Source organism: Plectropomus leopardus, chromosome 1 (genome assembly GCF_026936395.1).
Source record: "Plectropomus leopardus strain MGB_pleo_1.0 chromosome 1, ASM2693639v1, whole genome shotgun sequence".
NCBI lineage: Eukaryota > Metazoa > Chordata > Actinopteri > Perciformes > Serranidae > Plectropomus > Plectropomus leopardus.
In genome coordinates, this window is record NC_142176.1 from 41945982 (window position 1) to 41965115 (window position 19134).

Below are 19134 nucleotides of genomic sequence, written 5' to 3' on the forward strand. Positions count from 1 at the left end.
CATACGAGTAGTGGTCAACCCGCTCTACCTCCTGAGCCGCAGCTGTTAATGGCAGTGTGTGTGTGTATTGCTATATCAGGCAGTAACAGAAGCAGAGCAGATGCATGAGGGTTGTGTAATGCCCACAACTGCAAAATAGATAGCCTTTTTGGGGTTCTATTGTCAATTGATTTCTTTAAATAGATCTTATTAAGGCCCTCATATTGTGTGGGAACAAGGCCCAGGCCTTCTGCTAGATTAGACATTCACTCAGCAAAATATCAGTCTGTTACCAGGAGTGGAAAATGTCACATAATGTTTGTGTGATGGTTCAATGATTGGTAATCAATAATGTCTATCAGCAGTTTGATGGGCCTAATATCACACAGAGCATTTCTCTATACACAGGTAAATGGTATTATAAAGAAACTCAGAAACTGTCATTGAAAGCTGAGGTTGTCCCAGGATGTGTGTTCTGTTGATTCCTAATTTGATGTTTTTTGGCCACCAGTTTGGTCTAATAGTGGCCTGTCTGGACTGTGAAACAGGAGACATAATGCTAACACTGAAATGCAGAACTCCTAAGCCTCTGAAAACTTGACTACAGGAAATAGAAGATAAATGAATGAATGTTAAATGCCAAAGACATGAAAGCAGCAGTAGAAAAAAGGTTGACCCGCATAGTAGCCGACTCGGCAGTTGTATAACATGTCAGCCATCACACACAGCAGTCAGAGCTGTGTTTGAATCCTACTGTATCATGTCTCTCAGTGGTAGAAAGAGTATTTCTAGCTGCTCAGAGTGCACAATTGCAGTTTTGTCCATGGCTTTCCCTTGGAAAATGTGCGAGCAGTCTCAATAGGTATTGAATGGGGTTAGCTCTCCAAAGGCCTGTGAAGGTTTGAGGAGGAGCGCAGTCTACAGGACAAGGTGACCCACTTACTTGAAAAAACCATTTCCTTCCCCTCTTTCTCTCTCAATCCCTCGCTCCTGCACTCCATTTACATCTTTCTCTTTAATCTCCTACGCTGTGGTTTTGTCTCGGGCTCTCTGTCTCCTGGCTTTAGTCAAACTGTGTGCAAGATGCCCGCACAAGAACAGATAAAACTTGCAACCTGTTTGTACATGCACTGACTGAAGACATTTAACCCATTGCTCTGATTTATTTCAAAAACATAAAAAGACATGGCCCAAGACTTAGCAAAAAAATTAAAATAAAAAAAAAAAGCCTAAAAAATGCACTTTTTTAAAATAAAATTTTTGGTAATTTATTTTTTACAGTTTTGCAAAGCAAATATTTTTTGGTCACAAAGCAAAGTACCAGTTTGACCTTTCTTTTTTCATTTCTTTGTTAAAAACTTTTAAGAGGTCAAATGATGAGCTGATTTAAGATGATATTGAAGACAGATTTGACAGTGTGTCTCAGCCTGATCTCACAGGCTGTCCCTGAGGCTTCACTTCATATGAAAAGTGATTTTTATGTTTGTGCAGCCATCCGGCTGGATGTTTCTGAGTCATTTCATAGTTCAGACACATGCAGTGTTACGGAGTAACCAGTTACATGTAACTAGTGGCAGTTATCAAATTTAAAAATAATGTAACTGTAATCAGTTACACTTACTGAGAAAAAATATGTAATTGAATTACATTCACTGATCAAAATATTGGTGATTACAAAGGGTTTACATATGAAAAAAATTCAAATTCAATATGTTGAATAAAACATTCAGTCTGTTGCTTTACATTGCGAGCTAGCCCATGTGTAAAACATTTCTCAGAGGAGAAGAGAATCAGAAAGTAATCAAATATAATGAGATACATTACTTTGATTAAGTAATTAAATTAGTTAAGTAACCTGTTACATTTTTAACAGGGAATCAGCAGTCTGTGACCTATTATATTTTAAAGGTAACTTCCCCAACATACATTTATTTAATCTTGCTGGTTTGTAATCAGACTAAATTATAAAGTAAAAGAAAAAGGACACCAGCACTGTGAAATCAAGAACTTCTGTGTTTAGTTAGAATAAAAACTGCATACTTGTGCTCCTTGATGGCAGGTGTTTTCCCAATTTATCATTCCATCTGTTGTGCAAAGTGCTGTTATGAAAGTCGACCACTAAGTGGCGCTACGTTATCATATTAGGCACATGATCCAGCACCACTGCTGTCCTTTCAGCACTGTGGATAGATGAGGGAGTGATTGATCACTTCAATGTGATGCAGATCTTTCTATTTCTGTATTTTAAATTTTACATACATACATGTGAATGCAGCCTGCATTGGTCCATTCATATTTAACAACCAGCACTGAATCCAAATTTCTCTGGAGGACGTGACTGTTCATGCTATACTGATCCTCCTGTTTTGACGTCATCATTTTGTATTTTGATATATTTTTCTTCTCTACTACTGCAGAGTAGCGGGTAGCTCTCTGTGTGGTCTTCAGTGTCTTGTCTCTTACCCAGCAGCCACTGCAGCTCTCTAGGTCAGAGCCCTCCCATATTCTGCCCCACTTATTCCAGCAAGACACGTGCCTGCTGGCCTCTAAATATCTCAGCATAATTGGTTTGTGTGTGTGCGCACGTGTGTGTGTGTGAGATCCATATGCACGAATATAGAGAAGCTGTGTGTCAGTGTGTGTGTGTGTGTGTGTGTATGTATATGTGTGTATGTGTGTTTCAAAGATAATTTGAGTAGGCTCGTATTGTTAATTTCTTTTTTTCTTTTTTTAACTTAATTTACAATTTTTAATATTTTGTGTGAAATTATTCTATTGCCACTTTAAAAAATATGGCAGGTATGTCAAGAAAATTGCTTAGCAACACTCTAAAACTAAAACTTCATAAACTGCCTTTTTCCTGTAGGATCTGTTGAATCAGGTGTCTCTGTTACTGTACTCACTAAATGTAAATCAGATTTCCTAATTGTGCATCAGCCTCCTGTCCTTACCAGTAGTGTTTTTGTCCCCACTCCTTCAGTCCCAGCAGTCATGGTGAGGCAGTAGGCACCAGACGGAAGCTGTACAGTGCGGTCCCTGGGAGACATTTTGTGGTGGTTCGTCCCTACACCGCCCAGGCCGAGGGAGAGATCAATCTCTACAAGAGTGACAGGGTCAAAGGTGAGACTGACTTTGTTTTGTTGTGGTGGTTTACTTGTGTTTTACACCACTCAGTGTGTTTACATGCACAGTTAGTGGAGCTACAGTTATAGCTCCATTTGGTCATTTAATTGGATTTGTCCCAGTATACAAGCACCGACGGAGTATCCATTTATTGATGGAAGTATGTCCCACCCCTCCATGGCGGGTGGAGATCTGCCCCCTTTCAGCTATTTGCAATAAACCTGTACTATTTATAGAGTCTATGATACAGACAGTTTCCCAATTATAACTGTTTATCTGCAATAACTTTGTTTTTTACTGGATTTCTTCTAAAAATGTATGCTGTTCAACTTCTGGGTCAAAGCCCTGTAATGGGGACTATGGAGCATGTGCACAACACTTTGGCCAGTTCAGGTCCGCGCAAGGACTACACATGAAAGAGTAAATTGACCTCCTTCAGCATTATTTAGGTGCGTTAGTCTGACTTTGAGAAGTACGATTTCAGTAACACTTACATGTTTACATGTATTTTATAAGTCCAATTTTAGTCCGACTAACACAATGATTCCACTTTTTCTAACATCATGTAAACACACTGAGTGACGAGTTTAAAGGTTCAAATTTGAACATAGTGAGTCTACATCTAATTGCACTGTGTCTAAAGAGTCTGATCAAAAGGGGACCATCTTCTTAAGGAAATATCATGAATTTAATAGACAAGCAACAGAAAAAAACGCAATAATTCCACTTTTCCTAACATCATGTGAACATACTGAGTGAAGAGGGTCATATCCTGACAAGAGTCCTGACCTCTGTCCTGTTCAAGTGTCAGTAAGTCAACAGCACACACACATACTTACCACAGTGTGTGAACTTGCACCTCAAACAAGGTGCAGAAGGTACTCAGATATTTCTCCTCAGCTGCAGTGTGTCAACACCACTGTGTGGGAATAACCACTCAGGGTTCAGTTGTATGTCACAAGGGTGTTTGTTTTAGTCACTGACCAGCTCTGATGATTAATCCAAGTTTTCAAGAATGTTATAAAAAGGATCCCTGCAAAGATAAACCTTTATATTTAACCAGAAACAGCCCCGAAATCACTTTCACCAAACCCAGCAGACCCCTTTTGAAAAAACATAATTTTAGTGTGTAGAGCTGAGGGTGTTGGTGTGAGGGTCTATGATTCATACTGGTTCTCACCTGATACCCCTCCGTGGCCCTGTGCTTTATTTTCAGGGTTTTGTTTTGTTTTCATAGATCTGGGGATTTCTAAATTAATAAGGCTTTTTCCTGATCCCTCTCAAAGCCCCATTTATTACTATTATGAAAGTATTTTGGTACTATTATAAGGTGCTCACACCTTGGCAGGTGTGATGGTTACTATCACCTGCCTTTCCAGTGTTGATTCATGTATGCTCTATTGAAGGTCTGATCGACCTAGATGGAAGTATGTTTATTTATTGTCCGTAACCACTGCAAGGCTTTTGGGGGGGTTGGAGCCAGTCATTGGTCATGAGGTGGGGTACACCCTGGACAGGTCACCAGACTATCGCAGGGCCAGGACACATAAAGACAGACAACCATTCACGCTCATAGTCACACCTACAGGCAATTTAGAGTCACCAATTAAGCTGACCTGCATGTCATTGGAATGTGGGAGGAAGCCGGATAATCCAGAGAGAACCACTGTGCCGCCACATACATGGAAGTATGTGGAGATCTTAATTTTGGACTTATAAGGCCTTTCCACCCCCAAGCTGTGCATATTAAAATTACAAATATAAAATACACCTGATGGAAACAAGGCAATTTTGAAAAAGCTCCCATTTATCGCAAAAAAGTTTTTACGCTCACAAGGTGGTATTTCAGGCAATTTAAAAAAGCCATATTTTGTAAAACTGCAATAGAAACACTTTTTCACTTTAATAGGTCAAATGACGAACAACTAAGAGTCAGAGAGTTGCTACAAGACGTGTTATTGCATCGCAAAACTCTTCAAAAGTTGAGCGAATCATCCAACATTACTCTGTGAATCGTGGACTATCACCTCCCAGAAATCCCTCATATGTAGCCTTATATGAGGGGCTCACCTTTCCATTATGGCTCCATAACATGCCTACGTGGCCTTGGATTAGAAATAATGACAGTTAGTGCGGTGGCTGCAATAGAAATAAAGCTTCTAATGTTTTGAACATCCATCGCCGTGTTAATTGGTATGTTATCAGAGGAGAAGTCGCAGAACATCACTCAGTGGAAATGCATCGAAATGATAAAAAAAAATGATAAATTGTTTTTTATCAACAAACCTTTCTAAGACTATGCTTGGTAGAGCAGTGGTCATTCTGCATCAGCATGCATAGAGGAAATCCGCTCCTAATAAACAATCTCGCTTATGTGTTGTGTTCTCTTTTAACTTTTCTGTCCAATGTCAGTTTAACATAACAGCACTAGCATAGCCTAATTAACTAACTTAAACAAGTAAACAAAAATTACTCTTAATAGCAAAATATAACTGTGATCCAGACGGCCATCACTCTCGGCAGTTTCATTTTAGGAGCAGGTTGTTAAATAAACAAAACGAGTGAAGTGGCAGCTAGTACATTTTCTCCCAGGATTACATTGCTGCTAAACTGGCAATGTACACACAACACAGCTCTGTCCATGGGCAAATAATCAGTTGATTTATCATTAATGATGCATAACATGAAATGCACTGAAAAGTACAATCAGTGCTTTGGAAATTACTGAGTATATCACAGGCCAAGTGCAAAAATCACCACAGACATCCCCATGCTGTGAGACCTCGCTGCTCTAAAACACTCATAGGATCACAACAGTAACAATGCAGGCTAAAACAGGCCTGACTGTTAACAAACCAGACACTTTAAAAGAGGCATCCTAAAGTCGTTACACACACAGCAAGTGCACACGGTAAAATACAACTATCAACAGGTAGACCCACACAGCCACTAAATAAAGTGGATTTGTTTTTCACTCACCACAGCTGAAGGGGCACTGCTGGAGACACTGAGGGCAGTGGAAGTCCCACCCAAATAGTAAAATTACTCAGTGTCACAAATGTGTCCAGTTTGTTGTTCAGCTGTGGCAAAATCTCAGGCCAAGGCACACTAACAAGTTGCGTTCATTTTCGTCTCCCAAAGGTGCTTTTGGTCCTGTGCTGCGATTTGCTAGTCAGCAAGACTGGACAAAGCGGAGCAAAGTCTACACATTGGCAGTAAATGTGAAATTACTTTCTGTTAACCCTGACTGTGTGCTGGTGCACATGGGTGCTCAAGCACCTGTGCATAGAGGAAGCATGTTTTCACATCTAACTGTGTGAATTAAGAGTTTATTTCAACCAAATTTAAGTTGCTGTTTGTTGGCACAGTGTTTTACAATGAGTAAATGACTGTTAATTTAACCCCTTGAGACCTGAGTAAATTAGCTTGATTTCTTTAAGATTCATAGAAGGAAGGCAATGAGCAACTCAACAAGAAATGACCCCATAATAAGCAACAAATTGATGAAAAGTTACAAGAAAATTACCTTTTTTTGCTGATTTTCTATCAGCAAAAAACCAACCAAACCAAAAACGAACTAGGAAATAGCCTGGAAATATGCAAAAAAAAATGATTATAATCATAAATATAGTTTCTGGACATTTTCTCTTTTTTTAAAAAATAGTTTTCTAATATGATATCTTAATCTATAATACTACTTGATATTAAATTTTAGTCTACTTTATTGTTTTACTTAAATCATCAGAATCTTCAAACTGAGTTGTAACAAAAACTGTCAAATAAAAGTAGGGCAGTAAAAAGTTCAACATATGCCCACAGAATGTAGCAGAGTAAAAGAATAAAGTATAGCATCAAGATGAAATACTCAAGTAAAGTACCAAGGAATAGAACCCCCCCCCGTGGCTGTGATTCGTGGCTGCCTTAGTTTCATGATTGTGTCTCAATATGAGATAACTGGAAATCAGACTGCAAATTACCATATCTGATGAAAATGACTCCCAAGGCTGTATGGGGTCTAAATACAGATGCAGAGAGATAACATGGTGCTCATCTGCAGACATAGAGAGCAGCCAGGTCTATGGCTTCAGTCATGGAGCACAAACTGCACTGTTTCAAGAAATCAAGGAGGACATGCTGCTCGCCAGAAACATCAATGTTCAATCTGCCTTCATGTGTAAATAAAATAATATGTGCCAGCAGTTTATTTCTCAAGTTATTAAATTACTCTCGCCACATAGAGTACAACTCCCTTATAGTATAATAAATAGCTACTACCTGCTGTATGTAGATCATGATAAAGAATCAGCCAGAGCTTGCTGGAATGTAATGGTATGATAAGATACACTACGATACGATGCGGTACAATACAGTACAATAGGACAGGATGTGATGCAGCACGGTGCAGTGTAGCATGGTGCGGTGAAGTACGCTGTGATACGATATGATATGGCACAATACGATATGGTACAATACAGTACAACAGGACAGAATGGGAGAGGATGTGGTATGATACGATATGATATGATATGGAAATGTGTATAAATCAGAGAGAATATTTCCATTTGATGGAATGATGAAGCCATAAAATAATAGTTTAAACATGTATGCACATACAGAAGTAGTGTAAACATGACAGAGTATCTTAAATAAAAAACTAAAACAAAGAAGATACAGACTTAATATGATGCTGTTAGTCAGTGTGGAATTACATGATTCTTTCAAATACAGAGCAACTTCCAGGGGAGAGGGGGACAACAGATGTTAACAAATTTAGAACAAAACAAACTGTGACATTTCAAAGGCCCTTAACTGTCACTTCTCAGGCATAAATCTGCAAAAATTGTGTTTTCAGATTTAATTACTTATACATGTCAAAAAAAAATCTTTTATTGGGTTTGAATGCATAATGTAGATAGATTATTTAAATGAAATCAAGCAGCTCAAGAAGGCAAAGACACACACCCCTGTCTACATCAGCTGAGCTGAGGTGAAGCAGGTGAACTGCTATAGGTTCCTTGATATTACTATCACTGAGAATCTATCTTGGTCATCACACATCACCACCCAGGTTAAAAGAGCTCAGAAAAGGCTCTACTTCCTACAGAAACTCAGGAAGGCTAAATTCCAGAGCAAGATCCTGGTTAACTTCTACAGAGGAGCAATAGAAAGCACACTGACTGGAAACATCACCAACTGGCATGGTTCATGCACGGCCCAGGACAGGAAGGCTCTACAGCGGGTGATTAAAACTGCCCAGAACATCACTGGTTCTCATCTACAGAGCATCAGTGACCTCGGTGAAGTGAGGTGTCTGCACAGAGTCCAAAAGATACTGAAAGACAGCAGCCACCCAGACACAGTCTGTTCACACTGCTGCCATCTGGAAAAAGATACAGAAGTATCCGCTGCAGAACCACCAGACTACAGAGCAGCTTCTTTCCCCAGGCTGTGAGACTCCTCACTCAACTCCTCCTTCAACCCCAAAAAGATGTAGCAGGATTTAGGATCAACTTTAATTTCAAACTACATTTAAGAAAAATGACAATAAAGTTACCTTGTACAATGAAAAAATAAAAATAAAAAACACATCAATTAGACTGTCCCAATTATGACCTAAGACCATTTTATGCACATCTAATTTATCACAAAGACTAAACATCTTTCACACAAACTGATTCTCAAGAGGAGCATTTTAGGACAACTGTGAGCTTGTCAACATGTGAAGGCATCATCTCCTCTGTGCTCCTGCAGTTCACTCTGTAAATGGATGACAACCTCTAACAGATGCATCCTATTTATTAGCTCAGTGATGGATACTGTCACATTCTTGCCCTGCAGTATTTTAAACACCTGACAGCCTTCCTGTGTGACACCCTTTACATCATGCTGCGATATACTGTAGGACACTTTGTATTTGTGGTAACCTTTGGCTTAATGCCGCTCGTTGTTCAAATGGCATTTAAATAAAGTGCTTTATATGATCTGTGGGAACGCACTGTTCTGTTCTTTTAGTTTATGCTCTGAAACCAATGTCATTTTTCATTATCTTTCTCCTCTCTCCCTCTGCTCCACTGTCTCTCCCCTCGGTCCAGTTCTGAGCATCGGAGAGGGGGGATTCTGGGAGGGCAGTGCCCGCGGCCAGGTGGGCTGGTTTCCAGCCGACTGCGTGGAGGAAATCCCGGCCAAGGCCACCGAGGAGAGGAGCTGTAAGTCTAATCACTTGGGGTTGGAGGTGGGACATTGACTTATGTAGGACACGCGCTGTTTGCCATCACCCAGTTTTTTGGAGAGAGAGGGAAACAAAGAACAGAAGCTAAGGCTAAATGGTGAAGCTTCCTGAGGCGCTCTGATGGCACGTGGCCTTCTTTCCTCCAGTGCATGAGCTGCATGTGTCTCTGTTCCTTTGTCTGCTCTCTCAGTCTCCCCAGGCGGTGGTGCACAGCGCTCAGCACTACATTGCCCTGCTAACTCAGCTGTGCTCTGATGTCCTCTGGGTGCAAGCTAATGAACATATCACGCCATGCTCCAGCCCCCATAAACATCATATTTTTCCTTGTCCTTGGAGTCTCTCTTGCTGTTGCAAGCGTGTCTGTGCTGTTTCGAGTGACTGCTGTCAGTATGTGCACAGTCTGAGAGGCAGCAGGGTTTAGACAAGGCCTGTCTTCCTTCTGTCTGTCCTATTGTCTTCCCTTCTCCACAATCTTTGTCAACCTCTGGTATTCTGTTCTCTGACAGTGTTTAATTATTGACATTATCACAAAGCATAGTGTCGCTGGAGTCAACTCCCCACACACACCCGCTCTCTTGGTCTTCCCTGTGTGTCAGCGATGATATAGCAGATGGGGAGCAACTTGCTATTCTCTCCCTTGCTGTTTCCCTTCTTTTGGGTGGCTTATTTTAAAGCCTAACCTAAGGCCACTGGCACAGGGAGCTCCTCTCACACTGTGCCGCATCCAAATTGCCCCCTGGTCTGCCTGCAAAGAAAGCCTGTCAGAAAATGGGAGCACAGTATGGTGGCTTGCAAATATCCATTCAAAGGCGGCCTCGGCCAACACCACGGGCCACGCATGTGTGGGTGTGTGAGTGTGCTGCAATTAGCCAGCCAGTGAGCGGCCTGCATGGAGCTCAACAGTTGTGGCTGACTGTGGAACTGACTGGAGACTCACAAATATACTTTTTGCCAAAAAAAGATTTTCATTTGTCAAGTAGATGTAGGAGAGGAAGACTGAAGTTAGCTGAAGAAGTTGAAGTAGCTCCATCATTTAACCCTGAAATGGAGGTAGACATTAGTTTTCTTGTGCTGCCTTTCATAATATATATACATATGTGCATGGAAATACTGAATGTTAACATTAATTTCCACTTGGAAATGAATACATTCAGTACATTTCCATGCACAGTTAGGTGAGGCTACAGTTTTAGCTCCATTAGGCCATTTGATTGGACACCATGAAGAGCAGGCCACATTGGTCTTTGAATGTCCAACTCCTCCACAGTAGGTGGACTTATGCCCCCGTTTAGCTAGTCGCTATTGGACCTTCTCCTGGTTGACCTATTACATCACATACCAACAACAAGTTAAGCAAGCAGCAAACGTGGTTGCATTAAACAGTGAAAACAAGGGTAACTTTTCATCATTCAACATTACATACTCTAACCTTTAGTTTTTACCTTTGTCTTGTTTTATTGTCTTTCCTTTCTCTTCTTCTCTTGTTTTTCTTGGCTTTCTTCTAAAAATCTATGCTGTTTGACATCCGGATCAAAGCGTTGCATGGGACTATCGAGCATGCGCCGAACACTTTGGCCAGTTCAGGTCCACTTGATGTGTACACATGAACGACTTAATCAATCCACATTATCAAGTTTTGTTTGTGCAACTGTGAGAAATTCAACTCAGAACAATTTCAGTTAGGCTAAAATGTTTAAATGTGTTTTATAAATCCAGTTTAAGTCTGATTAACACAAAAAGTAAAAAAAAAAATGTAAATATACTGAGTGACAAATTTAAAGCTGCAAATTTGATCATATTGTGTCTACATCTAATAGCACTGTGTCTGATCCTGATCAGAAGGGGCCAGTCTTCTTGAGGAAATATCATGAGTGCAATAAACAAGCAACAGAAAAAACATGAAATATTCAACATTTATATGCAAGGTTAAGATGATCCTAACAATATTTATGTAATAATTTCATATCAGCCCCCACAAAGACACACACACACACACACACACACACACAAACATTCAGGTTTACTTACTTAAACACCTTTAGCTTCTAATCCCTGCAATTCAATAGAAGTGATGCAGCAGGATTAAGCCCTGCTTAGACATGCTTTGTTTAAGGTTCAGGTTTGGACCTTTGAGAGGACTTGAGCAGCTATGTATGGGAAACACACACACACACGCACACACACACACACACACACACACACACACACACACACACATATTCACCACACACGCGCACACACACAACTCTGTGGATATAGTGGTGTCAGGGGGCACCAGCCTCCCAGACCAGAATGCAAGTGCCCTAGATTCATATGAATGCTTCTGTGTGTGTGTGTGTGTGTGGGTGTGTGTGTGTGTGTGTGTGTGTGAGTGTGTGTGAACCCTCGACCTCACTGAGCTCACAAAAAGGCCTGACTACAACATTCAGTTTCCATCTGATTCTTTTGATACACTATATATTATAATGAACATGAGAAACTGAAGAGAAAGATCAATCAAATTTCTTCAGTATTTCAAAACATGATTGCTGAAATTAGGTGTGAATTATGGAAGAACAAAAGCATGTGTCAGGTCCTATTCACAAATTCAGATCAATGGCAGATTGCGGCCACCTGACAATGACTAACTAATGGATGCTCATTCTTTTGTATTAAGAGTGCTCCATCGACTTCACACAGCTTCCTCTGGAGCCACTGTTCCTCCGCAACACCGGCAGACAGAGATGTGTGGAATCAGAGGACTTTGGTTTTTAAAAGAATCATGGCAGTGTACTGTAAAAACATGAATAATGACAACTAAAACCATGTTGACTGTAAAGTTCTGCCCACAGAAACTATTTCCTGAGTGTAGCTACACTGATCCAAAGAATTAATGGCCATGCTTTGTACTGATATTTTCTGAAGATTTATTTGCTCTCCTTCTTTGTTTCCTCCGACATTTCAACAACGCAAAACACAATCATATACCTACAAACACCTTCATACTCCGCATATTTACAATTATTTTTTAATAATGCAAATGTAATCATGAGTAACTGTATGGTGTGATATTATTCAATAATGTCATCAGGACTTTAGAGTCTTTCACTGTCTCCGGTAAGTCTGTGTTACTGCCAGAGCGAGACCTTGTAGATGTTTTGTCTGCATTGTTAGGCACAGCTGTGTGACATGTGAAATTTACTGGTTAAAGTTGAGTTACTCTTCTGTTTCTTTAAGTTTTTGGTATGTCTCTATCATTGCACATGTGTTGTGCCAAAAGCTTCTCTGATCAGATTTGTGTAATAAACTTATATTCAAGTAAGGACAACAGAGGCTCACTGAGTTCTTTTAGTTATACAAGTATATTTTTTTCCCTCAAGTTTATTTAACTATACATCAAGTTTATATTATTTTGGCCCGAGGATCCAAACGGTGCGAGGACCCTCTTGGAATGCAAGGAATTTTTATTAGTTTTTCTCTCTAATTAATTGCATTTTTGAAGGTCTAAACATGCTCAAAACTAATGATTCTTGGTAAGCTTGTCTTCGTATTTTGGTGGTTTTGGAAATGGATATGGCAAAATGGCTCCAGAGCGCCCCCTAATGTGTAGCTTCATTTTTAACGTGTTCACCTACATATACGTAATTCGGTACACTTATGTATCATGCCAAGACACACAAAAAAGCCTCTTGGACCCACCCCCCAAACCCAACACGAAGTCGGCCATTTTGAATTTTGTGCTAAATTTTGGCGATTTCGGGCCTCGTACTTTTGCTATCTTGTCCTACAGGATTAATCCAGTCGACTTCAGAATTGTTGTGTCCTTTCCTTAATCCCTTTGTGATGGAAAGTTATCACAGGTCCGCGCAAAACTTTTACGGTTTTCCCGTTATGTGGCATACAATTTTGATGTCTTGTCATAAAACAGGAAATTGTTGTTATTTTGGTGCACATTGTCAGATCTGCCTGAAACCTCATAGGTTTTATTAGGGTCCTGCCCTGAACACATCTGTATGACAATATTCACTAGTTATAAAAGCGCCACCTACTGGCAATGGAAAGTAAGCCTTAAGAGACAATTATCATTGGATTTACGTGATATTTACATGGTTTGGTCAACAAATGATGTACACAAAGACGACATGGAATTTGTATCTCCTCCCCTGCCACCTAGTGGCCATTGGATGAATTACACCATGTGAAGTAGCTCACTGTAGGGTCCAAACTCTTTGCATATTATGCGAAATTAACAAGCACAGTAGTTGGAGTCCCACCAGAACCCCGACACACGTGGGGGTGCGAGGGCCCGTTCACTGCTTGCAGCTTTAATTATTTATTAAGTTTACTTCACCATTCATCGGTTCATCAAGAGTACAAGATTTTCCTCAACAAACCGTGAAAATTAAAACAAGCATAGAAGTTTCCATCATCAAGTAGTCTAATTAGCACGACAAAATGTGCTGATATCAAACAAAATGACCAAAATGCATCACCAGTGTCCATGTAAGGCACATTAACATTACATAAGCATGAAACAAGATCAAGAACACTTACCATGTGCACCTCTAGGACCTCGTGTAGAATATCGTTGCTCTGGACTCGTACGTTTGTCGTCTGCAGCCATGTTGCTCTTACCAAAATGCTACTGATCTATGACCTCACCACATAACATCACATTTCTCACAATGCCGTCAAATACACTGGGGTGGTGTTACTCTCTGCGTTAAATAAAGACCTTATATTTAAGGCAATACGTTTTTAACCAACATTTTCAAAAGTACCTTCAAGACACATTTTTATTATACTTTTTAACAACTGTATAAACTTAAATGGTAATGCATTTATAACTAACACATAATATTTTTAAAATAAGCCCATCAAAAACTGACTTACACTGAGGCTTTGCCGCCATTTGGTGTTTTAAAAAACAGTGAAATATTTTTTATTTCGAGTTTTAAAGACAGTTTATTAAAAGTCTCAACACATTCTCATCATTCTCGCATATTGTTTCTTTGTCAGAGGACTTCCATGTTTACGTATTACACTCTAGGTATCCCTCTGCTTCTATGATGTCAACCGTGACGTCAACAAATGCACATGGTGGAATTACGCTGCACGCAGTTTTGTTTAGACAACAACAACAAATGGCAACAAATAACAGGATGTAAACAAAGGCACATGTTGGCACGGATGGTTAGAATTAGGCAAAACAGGCAAATGGTAAGGTGAAGAAAAAAACCCATCACATTCAGACAGGAAGCAAACACCAGACTTCGACATGAAAGTCTGTGGTTTGTTGGACCCATCCAGCACCCATCCTGTCGGCCCTACAAGCGCACTCGCGCTCCTTGTATTATTGTTACCGGCAGCGTTTCACCTCATGCCACTGTGGTGTATCCTGCAGACATGACAGGTTTTATCCAACCATGCTCTGAAGTGATGCTGTCTTCACATATCCGGCTGCTGTTGCAGCTGAGGGCGCATCATGCAGATGCAAAAGATGACTTATGGCGTCAGTGTTTCTCTGATGCTGTTTGGTATATCAGAGATGGGCTGCTGGACCAGCGGCTGCTAATACATGATCATCTTTTTCTCTCATAACTTAACATTCAAATGTTCAGGAGGTTTTTGCAAGGAGCAAAATCATCCACAGGGGTCTCTTTCTCTAAAAAGTAAACAGTCGTGGTGATTAAAAGAATCTTTTTTTCCAGTGCTTTAGTGATAAAGGGGCTACAAACTATGGTGGCTGACGCAAAAATGCAAATGTTCCTGTTTAGAGCCAGTGTTTTGTTTGTCTTTTCTGGGCCACTGTAGAAACATGACTGTGCAACATGGCGATCTCCCTAGAAGATGACCTGCTCCCTTTGTAGATATACTAAATGGCTCAGTCTAAGGTTATTTTCAGATAGTTATACATTAAAGAAAAAATACTTATTATCTGATATTCCATTTTTTCCAAAATATTCCCCTAGATCCTATATCTGCTCAGTTGTACTTTCTGTAAATGTAAGTCTTGGCATCAAGGTGTAAATGCTGTTTCAATGCCTTCCCATGACAGTCAAGAACAACATTTCCGGGGTAGAAAGCCTCTACATATTATTCTGTTGGCCTGAAAGATGTCTAATTTTAACATGCAAAGTCTAAAACCACTGGAATGAGCATAAAATACCAGACTAGTGTTTAACTGTAAAATGTGAACCACTCTCAGGTTTAAAAAACATTAAATTCACACAAAAAAGAGATTATGTAAACACTTTTACTAAGTGTGTACATGCCTAAACTGTGAATTAAAGAAGATTATGCTTTAACCCACTGGGGACAGAAGACATCACAGTTACAAACATATGCATCCATTCTTTAATTAGTGCAATCCTGACAATGTCTTAATTTAATCACAAATTTCTATGAATTTACATTTATGTACATTTTGCAGAAAACTTTTGTATTCTTGTTATCCTCTGTTGAACATGTGATCTTCACTTTCACAACTGACACCAGTAGGCTATCGGCAGGTATCAATCAATCAATTAATCAGTCAATCAATAAATCATTTGTCACTTGAAAATTACACAAGATACAACTTCAGTGAAATGTGATTAGTCCGTTTTTGCATCTTCAGACATTAAACAGTCCAGACCTCCGTGCGTTAGAAAATGTTTGTCTTATGACATCATGCCTGCTGTATTTTCTCTGCATCAACAGGTATCAGCTGGCCTCAGTACTGCCAATTATTTTGGTAATTGTACATGGCAGCTGATCTGATGAGACCGTAAAAGATGAAAAAAACAATTTACAATATCTCACATTTAATTTTTTTATAACAGTTATGTAGAAAAATATAGACGAATATTGTTTGTACAGCAGCTTTCAGAATAACGTTACAAGGTGCTTCAGGGCGGGATGAATCTGTTGTGGGGTTTCTGAGCCACTCGTGACCAAGTGTTCCTCCTGCTCTCTGTGCTGTGTGTGTGTTTGTGTACCCCATCACCTCCATTTACCAGCTGCAGACTGCAGATTACACATGACAGCATTACATTTCACCCAGGCATCTGGGGCCTGCATAGTGATCCAGCTGTGCTACTTAACAATCCTCACCTCAAGATTAAACCAAGACTACAGATGGTAACCATGATACAAGTCAAATCATTTCATTCAAAATGAAACGCTAAATGCTAATGTCGGCATACAAACATATAAACAGTCAAAATGCTTATTTTTTAGCAGGTATAATGTTTAACATGTCCAACATCTTAGTTTTGCGTGTTAGCCAATGCGGAACCCAACTTCACAGCACAAATAAACATGTTTGCAGTCAGGTAAAAAAAACTGTTGTGTTCTATAGATAATTTTAACATTCATGACACCTGTGCAGGGGTTTAATTTTTATATAACGCACCTGTATAAATTCCACCATGCCCCAGAGTTAGCATATTTGAGGGCAGAGCCACTTGAGTGACAGGCTGTCTGTGAGGAGCATAGACTGTATTCTGGACAGTTCCCCCAAAGTGAAACTTTTCAGTCTGGATCGCCCCTTGGTGTCTGACTGCAGTATAAGATATAAAGCCTACTCCTCCATGGTAGTAAATGTGTGCGCTGGCATTAATTGGAGCTGCTTGTAGGACAGGAGTTTTGCAAATATCGTTACTGCGCAAAGGCTAGTGGCTACTGGCTACTGTACAAGGTGCCACCTGCTACTCAGTAACCATTCACATGCACTCACACTCCGATGACGCAGCATCGGGAACAATTTGGGGTTCAGTATCTTGCCCAAGGATACTTTGACATGTTGCCTGGAGGAGCTGGGGATCAAACCACTGACCTTCTGATTAAAGGGTGACCTGCTCTACCTCTGAGCCACAGCCGATAACATTAGCTCAGTAAACAGCTAAGGCTGAAGGGAATGTCATTGGTACTGCAGTCATAAACCAAAGAGTCTGACACAATACAATGTTGACCTGATGATGGTACTAGATGATGGTTTGGATTATATTGACTTTGTTACCTAACTTAAAGGCGAAGTGTGTTAAATTTTGGGGGATTTGGTGGCATCTAGCAGTGAATAGCAAATAGGTTGTTGCTCATCATACTACATTACCCGACTACTACCTTTGTTCCTGTCATAATTACTACATTCAGTAGAGGCTGCTGCTTTGCAATAAACATAAAGATGGGCCATAATAAGCTGCTTTTACATATGACCTTTGCGGATGTATTTTGGAGGATGTTCTCAACAAAACAGTACAGATACTTTCTGTATAATCTCTGTGACAGGTGGTAAAGCTGTGCTACATGTCCCACTGTAGGTATTGATATTGTCTCAGAATGAGGCCAGGCTCAGGAATGTCCCATTTGTCTAATGTGTGTTTCGTCAATTCCTCCATCTCATTCTCACATCTCTCCCTGGCGTCGTAATGTGAGATAAAGTGAAGGAAGGGAAGAGGAACCCAGGGGGCCCTGACACAATCCACTGCTGCTTACACACACAGCCACACACACTTATACCAGTGCTTGTAGTTTAAACAGCTCACAGAACAAAGGCACAAATACAGATGCGGTGTAGCATGCAAATTTTCAAACAACACACATACATGAATCCTTTATCTTTACCTTTAGTTGTGCAGACAGACAGACACACACACACACACACACACACACACACACACACACCGTATATGCAGCATGTCTATTGATCTGTGGCCATAGAAACCAACTGGTTGCAGTCAGATAGCAGTTGCTATGGAGTGTGACTATATTATGAATATACTATTCTCTTTCTTTCTCTCTCTCTCTCTCTCTCTCTCTCTCTCTCTCTCTCTCCATTCCTTGCTGACCTTTTACTTAGTCATATTAACTGTTTTTTTTCTCTGCCTTTCTTTTCTTGAAAAAAACAAAGCTGTAACCCATTTTTTATCTCTCTCGGTCAACCATTTCCTTCCAGCCAGGGTGGGGGGTGGGGGGGTGTTCCTGCAAAGATGACAAGATCTAAGCCGGATCAGAGGAGATAGAGTTTCTGTGAAAGTGTGACAGCTGGTGTGAGAGAGTATGTGAAGGAAAGAAAGAGAGGGAGAGAAAGGGGGAGGACAGGGAGGTGCTGAATAGGACAAATAGAGAAGACAGGTTGAAACAGGAGGAATCCTCTCTGTGGAGGTTATATGTCTGTTTAAACTGTAGCTTTTCATATCAGATCTGATCTGTATTTGACACTGCTTTCTTTAGTCTATGAAATAGTGTAGATCATTTAGTGGGTGAAGTATTCCTTTAAACTGCAAATGTTATTGCCGGTGACTGTCGGGGTTATCCCCTCAGTTCTCCTGGGTGTTTCGATCAGCTCAGTGTTGTTGTTGTTGTTGTTATTGTTTTGACAGAAATATCAACTTCCTATCAAACAGCAGGTGGCAGTTTTCAGCTAAATCTTCTGCACAAAGTTAGAAGACTGGGGGGTGAAATAGATTTCTCAGGAGTTGCCAGAGAAAAAAAATACAAAGCTAAAAAGAAAGAGTATAATGCATATTAACCTTTGTCAGGAAGCCAGGAGCAGGACTCAAAATGAATGCTAATGTTGCTCAGCATCTGCTGGATTTGCTAACATGGTCTCCATAACAACTTTTTCAGGTGATAATGTGTCAAATTGAATTCACAGCTGCAATAAGTGGCCAACAAATATGGTGACTGTTAAGGACAAACAGGATGACTATATCATAATGCAGCTAACTTGGATTGTCATTATTAGAGCGTGACTATAACTCATTAAGGTGATGGCTGCGTAAATTTTTCTTTGGGGACATATGGATGAAGGCAATGAGCAACTTAACAAGAAATGACCC

At 40.1% G+C, this 19134-nt stretch overlaps 1 protein-coding gene across 5 annotated transcripts in view; it reads left to right on the forward strand.

Moving 5' to 3' along the window:
* The window catches only part of LOC121942216 (SH3 and multiple ankyrin repeat domains protein 2-like), a 337093-nt gene that overhangs the window by 221329 nt on the left and 96630 nt on the right, over positions 1 to 19134 (forward strand). For all 5 annotated transcript variants that reach the window (XM_088081324.1, XM_088081305.1, XM_088081308.1 and 2 more), the window contains 2 exons: positions 2960 to 3099; positions 9195 to 9308. In XM_088081324.1, the coding sequence (XP_087937450.1) occupies positions 2960 to 3099; positions 9195 to 9308 (254 nt within the window). The remainder of the gene's footprint in view (positions 1 to 2959; positions 3100 to 9194; positions 9309 to 19134) is intronic.